Source organism: Ipomoea nil, unplaced genomic scaffold, assembly GCF_001879475.1.
Source record: "Ipomoea nil cultivar Tokyo-kokei standard unplaced genomic scaffold, Asagao_1.1 scaffold0800, whole genome shotgun sequence".
NCBI lineage: Eukaryota > Viridiplantae > Streptophyta > Magnoliopsida > Solanales > Convolvulaceae > Ipomoea > Ipomoea nil.
The window spans coordinates 636,190-650,905 of NW_017617228.1; the positions used below are offsets into that span (position 1 = coordinate 636,190).

Consider the following 14,716-nt stretch of genomic DNA (forward strand, 5'->3'; position numbering starts at 1 on the left):
CTTATGCAAGATTAAATCTATGAGTGCAACCATTCTTGTATTAAAGATTAAATGTATAAACAATATTGTATATATTTATGATAAAAGATTATTTTTGGGAGAAGAAAGATAGACTGAACATGAGAAATAGATTTTTTTTTTTTTTTGGGGCGTGGTTAAATTAAAAAGTAATAAATAATAATAGTAATATTCTAAAACGGTTCAACGCTTAAATGGCGAGCGCTCTTGGACGACCTTCGGTTGCCGGAACGCCTTCACGGGGCTCCGGAAATGCCATCCTTTCGCCTTCGTAAAATCTCCGACGCCGCAACCTGACGTCACCTCCACGCTCACCGATCTCGACCTCATAAGCACCGCGAAATCCACAATTCCCCTGTCGCCGGCGCCGCTACACCGAGCGGAGACGAATTTCACTTCGGATTGCTTCTCTTCCTTCACCTCCGATTTCCTCGCGCTCTTGCTCGAGTACTTGAATAAGGATCGGAACCACGCCGCCTTGCTCTGGCAGTTCGGCGGCGGATTCCGCCGGAAGGAGCCGGAGAGGCCGTCGCGTGGTCGGAGAATGGTGACCCCGACCGATTTCGATCGCCGGAAGTCCGGCTCGCAGCCGATTTCGCCGCCGCCGAAGGACGAGGAAGCGGAGGAGGAGGAGGAGGTGGTGGCGGCGAGATATGCGCAGGGGCGGACGGCGGCGCAATCGCGGCTGAGAATGGCAAGACGTTCCTTCAAGCAAACGGGGCACACTCCGTTTCTCTCTCTATTTGAAGGGTGTTTTAGACATTTCCAAGCTTCTTCTTCTACTATTATAGGCGCCGCCATTAGAGTAAGCGTTTCTCTCTCTCTCTCCTTTTGCCTTGGGAATGAAATCATGGATTCCGAAAGGCTGTTTAAAAAGGGAAGAAAAAGAAGTGCAAGTTAACCCTGGTTAGCTTTACTGGGTATAAACTAACCATGGTTATTACACTATGTTCTGTGTTACCAAAACGGTGTGTTTGTGCTTTTGGAATTACTAGTATAATTTCCATATAGACGAAGGATCTATGAACTGTGAGATTTGAAAATATTCTCAATGCGGAGGAAACTTAACTTACTGATTCAATAGACAATATTTAAAGAAAAAAGATGAAAAGATTTTCAAATGATTTTTTTTTTGGAATAAGTCTATTACAAATCTTTATATTTTTTTTTCAATACGAAAAATAGAACACAAGAAGAACAATAAAGCCTAAATCCCTCCGGTAGGAGTCTACATCTGGAGGCCAATAATCATGGAAAGAGATTGATATGACTGATTATCGATAAGAAATTCATTTTAACTTGTCAACCAATTATAATTAGAAAATACTCAAATAAAAATGAAATAATGGAAAATTGATTTTTTTTTTAGTCCCATAACTATAGGTATGGGTGGGTGTTTCGGGCTTCCGTTTCGATTTTGATTTTGATTTTTCGATTTTAGAAAAATCAAATCATTTGGTTTAATATTAAAGTTCGGTTCGGTTTCAAACGGTTCGGATTTAATTAGACTCGATGTTTGGTTCGGTTTCGGTGGAAGTTCATTGTTGAATGTTTCCTTTTTCGCCCGATCGATTCTTCAGGTCACTCACTTGGAATGTCACTTGAAATGTTTTGCTGATGACAATACATCCATCTGTATAGTTAATATTTGAAAAACAAAAATTACTAAAAGAATAACTTTCAAATATTCATAAAAAATTTCAACACATGACCATTTAAAGAAACTTGAATGAAATCCTAGAAACCAAAATTTCAATTCCAGTTCGAACAACCCTCATTCTAGTTTTTGGAATTTAATTACAATTTGTCATGGTTGCAATAGGCGCTAGGCGCTAGGCGGGCGATAGAGTAGCGCCTAGCGCCTAGACGGCCTAGGCGAGGCCTAAGCGGCCTAGGCGGTCGCCTAGGCGGCTAACTGAAAAAATGAAAAACAGTGCACGTGTGTAGGTGCATATGTGTCATATTATACATACATACATACATACATACATACATACATACATACATACATATATATATATATATATATATATATATATATATATATATATATATATATATATATGTCATATAAATGAAAAAAAATTAGCAAGGTCGAGTCGGCCGGGTTAACTCGGCTAACTCGACAGAAATTGACGAGTTAACTCGGCGTAATTGGCCGAGTTAGGCGCTAGGCGGCTGAATTAGGCGCTAGGCGGGAGCCTAGGGGGGAAATCGCCACGGCCTAAGGGCGCCTAGCGCCTAGGCGCCGATTATTCGGTGCCTAGGTGGGATTTTTGCAACCCTGCAATTTGTTCACTGGAATGAAATCCGAAAAACTGGAATTTAGTTTAATAAGTGCTACATGTAAATATTGATACAAATGGGACTATAGCTTAATAGGTAAGGCTCTTGCTTTTCAAGCTTGATGGTTAGGGGTTTGAACCTCTCTTTGGACATCCACTTTATTTTTTTTAGGTTCATAACAATTATACCGAACGAATTCCTCTAAAATCAATATCGATCAGTACTTTGATTTTAAATCAAACCGAATTGATCTGATTTGGTTCGGATAAATCGAACCGTTTTGCACAGCCCTAGAGAATGGCTCCTTTAATCCTCCAATTATAGAGTCTTCACATTTAGCCCCTCGATTATTATATAGGTGGCATCTATAGCTCTTAAATAACAAAATTTGGCTGCTTTTGAAAATATTAAATTTATATAGTTATTTATGTAATTTCGTAGCATTCTAACTAATTCAATTATACATGTTGATACTTAACTGATTATACCATCGAAGAACTATATTTACTACTAGAACTAATAATTAATGAGGTAATTGAACGAACTTGGTTGGTTCGAGTGGACCTCGTGATTTCAAACCCCTCTAGTATAGATAATTAATGAGGTAAATGTGAAGACCCCATATTTGGGGATTGGCTGATTGAGTAAGCTATTTTTATTCTTTTCTTCAAGTTAATTGACATATTGAAGCACAAAGAATCAATACTCTACTGAGGTTTGAATTTGTGATCGTCCATTTAAGAGAGTCACGGTTATGACGCTCGATCACAAGATCTTTGAAAAGAAATGAGCCTTTGATTACATATAATTGGACAATTACAAGTATTCCAATAACTAGAGAGTTAGTTGCTAAAGATGCAATAGTGCCAACCATCTCTCTTGATTTGGTTGATTTGGCTCAGATGTTGCTTAGATGCCAATGTTGTTCTTTTTTTTTTTTTTTTTCAATTCGATGAAGCGAAATTAAATTTTGTTAATTGGTCGAGGGTTAAATAACCAATTCAAATGTTTAAAAGTTTTACTTATAAGTACTTTTGATCCAAAATTTTAATTTTTTCCAAATCAATAAATGTTGTTTCCCTAATTTAAAAATAATCAAAAATACATTTCTTAAAGGGGAAACAACGTTTTTGGCCCCTCAATTGTTTTAGTTTTGGAAATTTAGTCCCTCTTAATTGATTTGAGCAAACTTAACCCTTTAATTGTTCAAAATGTAGCACATTTGGTCCCTCATGTTATATAATTAGAATTATTTTTAATAATTTATATAATTTATTCATTCAAAATTAAAAATATTTTTATAATAAATAAATACATAAATTTAAAAATTTAAAAATATAAAAAAAAATTAAAAAAAAAAAAAAAGAAGAAGAAGAAGAAGAACAGCCACCGGCGCTCCGGTGGCTGTTCTTCTTCTTCTTCTTTTTTTTTTTTTGTTTTTTTTTTTGAATTTTTGAATTGCTGTTCAAAGTTGGCAAGGAACAGAGCAGCTACATGATGAGGGTGGACGATTGCAGCAGTATACAAATAACAAAATAATGATTCCATAAAATGGGAAAAAATGCAGTTTTAAATAAACATATTAACAAAGTCATTTATGTAGGCGTTTACCCCTAATATTCCAAAAACAGCGAGAAACAAAAGGCTTGAAATATATTCCAACCACCATGGCACCTCCTTTTCAAAATCCTGCACGCAAAAAAAAAAAAAAAAAAAAAAAAAAAAAAAAAAAAAAAAACAAAGAAGAAGAACAGCCACCGGCGAGGACAGCCGATGGCTGTTCTTCTTCTTCTTTTTTTTTTTTTTTTTTTTTTGAATTTATGTATTTATTTATTATAAAAATATTTTTAATTTCGAATGAATAAATTATATAAATTATTAAAAATAATTCTAATTATATAACATGAGGGACCAAATGTGCTACATTATGAACAATTAAAAGGTTAAGTTTGCTCAAATCAATCGAGAGGGGCTAAATTTCCAAAACTAAAACAAATGAGGGGCCAAAAGCGCCGTTTCCCCTTTCTTAATTAAAAAGAAACTATTAAACCATTAATATTTGTATATATTATTTAAATAAAAATATATTTGCTAATACAACACATTTATGGTTTTGTATTTGTACATTTCTTTTGTAGTTCATATAATGTGTTTTATCCTTTTTCATTTCTGTGCTGCCTAAGGTGAAGGTTAATGTCATTCTCACTCAATCTAGTTGACAACCTAGTTCCAAGTATGAATTTTCTATTTTTTTTGAAAAGCAAAATATAAAAAAGATTGATCTCAAAATTTTTTATAAAAAAGTTTACGCTTATGTCATTGAAGTACTCTAACATCTTGGGGTGATGGTAATTGTCATCCTTAATTGTCACTCTCATTATCAAGGTGGTCCTTCAAGTAATAGAGTTCAAAAGTACCCAAGTGTTTTTAGGGAGCGTTTGGTTCACGGAATCTTAGATTACCCCAGGTAATAGGATTACTTGGGGTAAGTAATGTGAGATTTTGAGAATGTAAGATTACCTGATGTGTTTGGTTAAAGTTGTAGGAATGTAGCATTAACTTGTTTGGTTGAAGGTTATATTTTAGGTTATATTACATCAATTACTTAAATGCCCTCATAGAAATTGAAAGGTGTAAATTGTAAGTCTTTTTTTTTTCTTCTATAATTCAAAATTTAACATAATAATAATAATAATAATAATAATAATAATAATAATAATAATAATGGAATGCGTACTGTAAAGATGCAATTCAATAATAATAATAATAATAATAATAATAATAAATGCATACGCGGTAAAGATGCTTCACAGACCATCCAACACCAACAAAATTTAAATGAGGGCAAGCCGCAAGGTCTCTATAATGAATAAAAGAAGAGAAATAAATGAGGACAATTTTAGAATATTGAAAAGTAATCTCACATTACCTAACAAAAACTTGGTAATCAGATTACCTCAAATATACTCTCATTTCTTACGTGGCAGTAATCTTGCATTACTTACCCTTTCGGATTACCTAAACCAAACATGATCATCTAAGATTACCTTTCTTAGATTACCCTGTTAATCTGAGATCCCTTGAACCAAACGCCCCCTTAGAGTATTTTGAAAAAAAAAATTCTTTTTTTTTTTTCTTTTGATTTCTCTATCTTTTAAGCATGCATTGTTGTAAAATTCAGCCTAGGCGGTCACTTAGGCACCGACTAGGTGTTAGGCACCCATAGGCCGATGCAATTTAGACCCTAGGCGGTTTTTAGCCGGCCGACCAAGGCGCCGAGTTGGGCGCTTAACTTGGTCGAGTCGGGCGCCTAACTCGACCGAGTCGGTGCCCAACTCAGCCGAGTTGACACTCAACTCGGGCGAGTGATTTTTTTACCTGCTCGGCTACTCCTCTTTTGTATTTCTTCAACCATGTATTCAACTAACTATCTAACATATGCATTTGACTAGTTTGGAAAATTATAACAGTCTGACAACTTCTTGCCCTGAGTGGAAAAAGGTGAGGCAATATACTCGAATTACTCAGCTGCCTAAATGCTAGGCGACCCTCGAGTGTCCGACTAGCGCGTAGCGCCTTCTGTAACATTGCTTGGTCACCTTAAACAAAAAAAAAGAAAGAAAAAAAAAAAACAATAACCACGGGTGACAATAGCATGAGAGAAGGGATTGCAGAGAGAAACGAGCACAAATTTAAGGAAAATAAAAATTATCAAAATACATTAGCGACATTTTATCCTTTACTAAAATTAAAAGATAATTCTTATACATAGAATACTGACCAATGACGATTTAAAACACTAGAAGTATAATTTTTATTCAATGACAGTTTCAAAAGTCTTTTTTTTTTTTTTTTTTTTTTTTTTTTTGGGGATAAGGGTCAAATAGACCCTCTAACTATATACCAAAGTTCAAGAGAAAATTTCAATTTTGGTCATATGACTATAGGGATCTTGTTAATTTCAGTCCCTGACTTTTAAAAGTGTCAATTTAGTGCCTTAACTATGCAATTTTTGTCAATTTTAGTTACTTCGGCCAAATTTTAATAGTTAAAATAATGAGGGTATGTTGGTCTTTTCATGCCTCTTTTCTTCTTCTCTGGCGAGTCCATCTCTTTCTCTCCCGTTTTCGGCGTTCTTTCTCCCTCTAAACTCTATCTTTATTTAATATCATCAAGCCTCCTTTCCCCATCATCTTAGTTCATTGCATTCACCGAAAACAGGAGAGGAAGGGATGGACTCGCCTGGGAAGAAAAAAAGAGATGTGAAATGATCAAAATACCCTCATTATTTTAACAATTAAAATTTTCCGGCGAAATTTGGCCGGCAATTTGGCCAAAATTGACAAAAATTGCATAGTCAAGGTATTAAATTGACACTTTTAAAAGTCAAGTACTGAAATTAACAAGACTCATATAGTCATATGACCAAATTTGAAATTTCCTCCAAAGTTCAATTAGGCCCACGAACTAAATAAAATTTCCAATTAGACCCTTAAACTTGTTAAAATTGTGCAATTAACTTATTTTACAAGTTAACAAAAGGTAACCTATCAACTCTGTTTATGTGGTAGCTTACGTGAAATCCTATTCAGAAATTACAAAAAAATAAAAATAAAAAATAAAATAAATTCCACAATGTAACACGAACAGGCTTCTCTACCATAGACATGGACCGGGTTTCTCCGTCCCGCCAAGCTTCTACGTCTGGACAAGCTGCCATCAATTTTTTTTTAATTTTTTAAAATGAATATTATTATTGTAATTTTTATATAAATATAATTTTTTAAAAGATATTATGTTGCCATGGACAAGAAGTCAAGAAGTCATGGCAGCTTGGCTGCCTTAGTTTTAATTTTCTAATTTTTTTTTACTTTTTAATTTTAAAATGAATTTTATTATTTTAACTTTTATAAAAATATAATTTTTAAAAGATACTTCGTATTAATTTAAGTGGCAGCATTCGTATTAATTTAAGTGGCACCTAGCAATCCTAGCATCCTATGTGGCAAGCAACTTGAGAGTAACTTGCTATTATAGGTCAAATAGGTTAATTGCACAAATTTAACATGTTTAAGGGTCTAATTAGAGTTTTTTTTTTTTTTTTTTTTTTTTTTTTTTTTTTTTAAGTTTAAGGGTCTAATTTCACTTTGATATATAGCTAGAGAGTCATACGATGTAGTATGTGTTCATAACTACTTTCTCAACCTACTAAAGGTTAAAGAGTCAATACCACCTTCACTGAGGCTGAAACTCACAACTTCTTATATGTGAAAATAACTTAGTGCCACTAGACCACAAGGTCATTGACAACGATTTAAAAAATTAGAAGTACAATTTTCTCATTAAATAATGATAAAAAATTATATAATTTGGTGACATACATATGACTTAATATAAAATATTTTAAAATGAATTATCAGACCATCCTTACATTTAAAAAAGAAAAAAAAAAGAGGTTAATTTTCCTATATATAAGTTAAATACAAGCTCACATATGGTGTGTACCCTGCCGTACGTGTCATAGTTGGTCTCACCGGAAATGGGGAATAATAATAATAAATTATGAATTAGGTGGTTGGGTAAGTATATTCTATTATGTTACACTTTTGATTGATATGTCAATGCCCACAACTCACAAAGATATCTTCTCAAATTATTTTGTATTATTTAGACATGATGCATCATACATGGGTATATATGTCCAATCGAAAATTATACTCCGTATATACGAAGTAATAAGCTGGGTAAAGATTTAAGATTTAACAGTAATAAGAACAAAAGTGTTATTGTAATCAATTATAGCAATACTTTGTTGTTGAGAGGAAGTATTGAGTGTTAAGTCTGACACCCTACTATCGAAATATGGACATGTTGAAAAAAGCAGTATTTTAAATGGTCATTTTGAAATATATTAATTTAAGTGGGTCTATTTTTTTATTTGAATCGGGTCAATGTAAATTCATATATATTCTCCTAGTTGAGATAGTGAATTTGACATATTATAAGATCAAAATAGATCATGAATAAATAAGAAATTGATTCTTTTTTTTTTTTTTTTGAGAGGTAAAACTTAATTCATCATATCAGCACTTAGAATGTTTACAAGAAACAAAGGAGGGTGGTCATTCCACTCCTCGCAATCTGGCACAGAAATGGCTTGCCTAGCTATCGCATGAGCAGCGCGATTCGCAGATCGCCTTGCGAAATAGAAAACCACATCATGAAGTTGAGATGCGATTTCCTTTACATCAGAAATCATAGAACCAAAAGATGAGAAGAAAGGATCAGAATACAGAGCATAATAAGTTAGTTGAGAGTCAGTCTCAACATCCACAATACCTATGTTCAGATCCTTAAGTTCATCAGAAATTGATTTTTAATGTGTACCCACTTAAGTTGGGAAAATGAATTTTAGAAAGACTTTTAAGAAGGTTTTGTTCCACAATGGAAAGGATAAGGGGTTGCACTAGTATGAATACAATTCAACTTTTTAACAAATTTGAATTGTTTAGTATAGAGCTTCTTTCTTGTGCATGCGTAACGAAATGGGGTGGGGTGCAAATCAGATCTCAAAATAACAAATCTTGAACTCGTGTAGTCGTGTGCACCTGAAAATTAGTGCCCTGAAATTTTAAATTCAATTTTGAATGCCATGAATACTAATGAATTGAAAAATTCTATTTCTTTTCTACTCCTACAAACTCTCTATACTCTTCTAAAGTTCTACCAATGTAACACTTTTTCTAAATTTTGAAGGGCGAAGTGTTCGCACTCTGTTCAAGTTTGCCAAGAACATTATATTTGAGTACTCAAATAAATAAATAAATAAATACCACACACAAACACGTTGGTAATATATTGTATCTTAAAAAGTTGACGCTTCATCATCATGCTCCTAACACCATCGGGGGAGGAATGAAATTCAGTTTTAAGAATAGTGTGCGACACATACCTTTAGTTAATTCAGTTTTTACCGTGACTCGAATTTTGAGAATTATTTCTTATTATTAAATTCTCTTTACGACCCCATATATTTAGTGTTGGCTGCTATGTAAGTATATAAAGTTGAATATTCGCTATTAGTTATAATTTTTTTTTTTTTTTTTTTTACATAATAGTAAGCGTTTAATCTTGAAATTTGTACATTGTATTACTTTTTTATATACTAACGAATTTTTATTTTTTTTTACATGTTCTTTTTTTTTTTTCTTCTAAATTGTTAACACAATTAAAAAATATGATTAAAAATAATAATTTTTAGATTGTGATTATATTTCTGTACACTTGAATATAATTTTTAAAATTTAGATTTCTTCTTTGATTATGATGTATTGATTATTTTTATTTTATTGTAATTTTATTATTTTTTTATTTGACACATTGATTTAATCGTTGGAGTTCCATTGACTAGTAATGTCCATAAAAAAGCAATTATATATGCATGAAATACTATACACATGCAAGGTTTTTGTCTTCTTTGATACAAAAGCTCATAAATTAGGTAATAAATCTTATCTAATTCTACAAATTGGCCCATCACCTATACTCAATGCTAAGTCAAATTCATTCAATTCGATTGATGTTTACTCAAAGGCCATGCATGGTCTATTGGTCTCTCTGGCCTGCATAATCATTGTGCCTACAAAACCGTGTGAATATCGAGTGTTTAATATTCATGATAATTTATAGAAAAATTCTCTTCATTTACTATTATTTTTTAAAGTATAAAATATACGGAAAACTGTGTTTTTAGTCTATAAATTATGTATTTTAGTATTTGCGGGCCTAGTTCAAGTGGTAGACCACTTGACCTAAAGTCACCACTTCACATGTTAGAGTTTGGCTTATTGAGCTCCCCAAATTAATGGAAGTGTAAATATGGATCCCTTGTACGCAGAGTCAACGATAAAGATATATTGACTGGGATGTTGCTTGGGCGACTTGCAATTTATCTCCTCCAACAACTATTGGTCAAAACTATTGTATAATATACTCTTACTTTTATAAAGAATATATTATAATACTTGAGAGTGTGTACTGTGTACATAGTGAACTCTACTTCTGTGCAATAAATTTCAAACCATAGAGGCATAGCCAATATGCAACCCTTATCTAAGAGTCAAACTTTTGACCTCAAGGTCACAAGCTCATTACCCAAGCAGCTCAACTGGGACGAAGCACTTGTGAACAAAATTTTTGTGAATTGGATAAAAAAATTATCACTCTTTTTTTTTTTTTTTTTTTTTTTTTGATAAATGGAAAATAGATGATGAAAATCCATTATTTTTTTTTTAAATAAAAATGATTGATCAACTACAACGAAATTGTATATTACAAGTCTTATCAATAGAGTCTTCTAGTTGTATTGAATGTAATCATATGGTATATACGTGTTTTATTTTTATTTTTTAAAATTTTGCTATTTGAAGAACATATTAAATCATTAAATTAGAACGAATTGAATTGACTGATCGACGGTCTAATAATACCACATTTATCTTCAATGAGCATAAATCACACATGTATAATACTCCGGTATTATATTGTATAACTTTTGTAGTAATGTAATGCACAAGACATGATTTAAAGTACGTCGTTAATTTAATGATTTCTACATCTACAATCTACAAACTTAATAAGAGTCAATAAAGTTATGCACCAAACGGGAACTAAAAAATATTGATATAATTAAATCACGCATTGGACATTGATGAAACGATATACCTAATTTACAATATATATTCAACACATATGAGAAACTATGCTTATTATCATTGCCTTTTTAGAGAAGGAGAATTTGATTATGTTTTTTAATGTGCACTGCGCCAAGACATTAAAATTGCAGCGAAACATGATAATAATACAAGTTGTTGAAGTTGAAATTTTATATTTCTAAATTTAAGGTTTAATATTTCAAATACTAATAACAGAAAAAAAGAATGCTACTTTTACATCAAATACTAAGAGTACAATAATATGTATAATTATCATTTGTCATTGGGTAATTAGCTATTTGTTGCAATAACAAAATTGATAAGGTGGAGTAATTAAGTTGCATGCATGAGAGAGAGAAAGAAAACATGAGTAGTTGGATAGGAAACAACCAACCAGCTTATGCATGCATCCTTGTCCTCACATCCAGATCATCTTGGCAGTTTCATTTTGTTGAGGGTATATATGTTATGATCTTATTTTTTATTATTATTATTTTTTTAAAATAAAGATACTAATTCATTAATCATAGGTTGAAACGTTTACAAAGATTCATGGAATGGTTAAACATTCCTTACCGTCAGATATAGAAACAATTTCCCTAGCAATGCTACAAAAAACTTGATTCTCAGACTGTTTCATAAATTTGAAGCTGAATTCTTTGGAGGAACTTAAAGCTTCTTTAATGATGTGGTCAAACGTACCCAAGACTAACACAAGTTGAATAGTCTTGCACACCACCTGAGTATATATTTCCATTCTTTTATTCATTGACAATATCTTCATCGGGCTGAACTGCATATCATAGTTCAGAGGAGTCTCTTTTTCATTGTCATGTTTGTCACCCAGGATGAGATTCACATACGCCATGACCAGTTTTATCGTTTAATGCTTTATGAAGAAGAACTCGCCAAGTAAACGAGAGGAAGAAACTCGTCAAAACAACGAGAGGAAAAACACAAACTGCAAACAAAATTAAACTAGTAAAACAACGTAAAAGGAAACAACAGTGCAGAAATAATGGAGTAACGACCGGTAGCGATGGAGATGGAGGAGAAAATGGTGAAGGCAGACGCTGTATGGTGGAGATGGCAGCAAGGGAAGTCGATCCGACTATTTGTTAAGCCAAGTTGATATGAGCAAGTAAAAGTTTGAATGGATTTTAATAAAATTTTAATTAAAAAGAAATTATCTATTTTTGTAGTGGAAGTTTTAAATTTGTCAAAAGTTTAATTGTAGCTTGTTTTGTACTATTTCTTAAGCCAAGTTTGATATATTTTCTATTGAATAGATCTTATGGTTAATCTATGAAGTTATGCTAGAACCAGTGCTTGGCTATAGCCAATAGGTAGTAGGATATGCCAAATGACTTCTGCTGAAAAGATCTGTTGCAATCATAAGTTCTTCTTGATAAGATCTGTTGAAAGAATAATGAACAAATACACTAACTCTATTTTGGCTGGAAAATATTATGTCTATGTTCCAATTTTATACTCTCACACACACAAAATTTTCGTGTAGACATTTATATGTGACCCACGTAAAAAAAAGTAACTTATCAATGTCCGTCACATCAGGAAGTAAAATTTATAGAGTAAGATTTGGGAGTCTATGTAGTAGAACTCATTTTGGCTTTTACAAATTATACTATCAACGCAATACTTGCAACAAAAAATTAAGGGTTCTAACTTGCTTATCTTTGCAAATATTAACATCATCAAAATCTTAAAAGAAAAAAAAAACATTCTTCCTGACAATTTAAAACTAATCGTTTTTTTTTAAAAAAAAAAATTCTATAATGAGATAAAGAAAAAGAATGAAAGAAAATAAAAATTAAATAAAGTGTGGTTTAGTCACATCAACACAATTACTGCTAAAAGCAATACAATTATCTAGTGACTTCTCTATAACTCATAGACCAAAATTTTCCCCCATCAGTATAATTCTCCCATCAAATGTGTTATCATCCAATCCATAGAAATGTTTAATTTTCCTCTTTATGGATATGCGGATATGCCATATACTACAATTCTAGTCTCAGATCTCCATATTAATCAACTCACGAATGACACTAATGATATTCATATAGGAGTCCATATATATCATTTTCTCCTTGTGAGATCTTCTCAATGGCTACTAAAAGTTACTTTCAAGCTCCACATGCCTATATCCTCTATTCTAATTTCTAACATAACAATACATCATGATAAAAACCCCAAAACTTATTAGCTACCCTATGCATGCCACGAGTTCAACGGAAAGGATTGATATTGAGATGAATCAAACTCGTAACTTTTAGATATAGAAGGAAAATTAAAGCTGAAAACTGAAGTCGAAGGAAATGAGTGAACATGCTAATACACACAGTAATATATGCAGCTGCTGATGAAGAAGAAAGCCCTGCCTGGAGAGTGTTTATAGAGGCATATTAATTAGCTAATGAAATTGATCTGATGATAAGATGGAGTGAGTACATGAGATCGAGACAGAGAGGAAACAACCAACAACCAAGCACCTCCATCCTTGTCCTCACTCCTCCATCTTGGAAATTTCATTTATGGACCAGGTTCACAGTGCACTGTGAACCGTGATATATGTGTATGTGTCTTAAGTTGTGAGTTTTTGTGTCTTGTGTTATGAAATTCTGTACTTATATACATGAAGCAAATTAGTAATTGTGTCTTGTGTCTTATGTTAATGAATTTATGTGTCTTGTGTTGTGAAATTTCGTGTCTATGAACTCAAATTATGTACTTAAATTATATTTGAAAAATAAGTAAGAAATATATAACATGTGTATGTGTCTTGTGTTGTGATTTTATGTGTCTTGTGTTATGAAATTTTTACCTTACGAGTATGAATTCTATACCTCGTCGTTTCGATTCAAGGTCCATAATAGTATTTGGAACATGGTCCATGATATAAATTCGGTCAAAGTACCTACGAGGTCCCTGTACTATAGCGTTTTGTTCAATTTAGTCCTTATACATTTATTTTGTTCAGTTTAGTCCCTGTACTTTAAAAATTGGTGTAATTAAGGACAATAGTTAATGGTGTTAATATTACAGCTAACTTAGGTTACGTGGCGCTGACAATATTTATATTCTTACTCATATATTTCTTTATAAATATTTAAAATTAGTTATTTTTACCACCAATATATTAAATTAGTATGTCTAAAATAAATAATTAAAACCATATTTTTAATGAGATTTGAACAATTGTCCTTAGTTTCACCACTTTTTAAAATAGAGGGACTAAATTGAACAGAATAAAGGTACAAGGACTAAATTAAACAAAACACTATAGTACAAGGACTTTATAGGTACTTTGACCTATAAATTCACTAAACAGTACAATACTCAAACTAATCTCCGTTTGCACTAGACTTGCACAATTAAGGGGCTCAATTATTATTTTTAGTTAATAATATAGTAGTATTTATAATTGCAGGATTTAAAAGTTATTTTCATTGTTTCAATTCTTATTTTATTTTTCTTTTTGAATTTTGATTCATTTCAAACTACACTACTTCTTTGTTTTTTTTTTTTAGTACTACTGACTCTGTTACATTGTAGTATTTATTCATACATACTTTCTCAATCTACTGAAGCACAAATAGTTAAACTACACTACTTGATTTAATTATTTCACCGCTTTTCATTTTTATTGTAGAACTAGTTTTTATACGCGCTTTGCG

At 32.1% G+C, this 14,716-nt stretch overlaps 1 protein-coding gene across 1 annotated transcript; it reads right to left on the reverse strand.

Moving 5' to 3' along the window:
- Window positions 1-201: 201 nt before the first annotated feature.
- LOC109177147 lies at window positions 202-819 on the reverse strand. Its single transcript, XM_019326449.1, has one exon. The coding sequence runs from the start codon at window positions 817-819 to the stop codon at window positions 202-204; it is 618 nt and encodes a 205-aa protein (XP_019181994.1).
- Window positions 820-14,716: the final 13,897 nt, after the last annotated feature.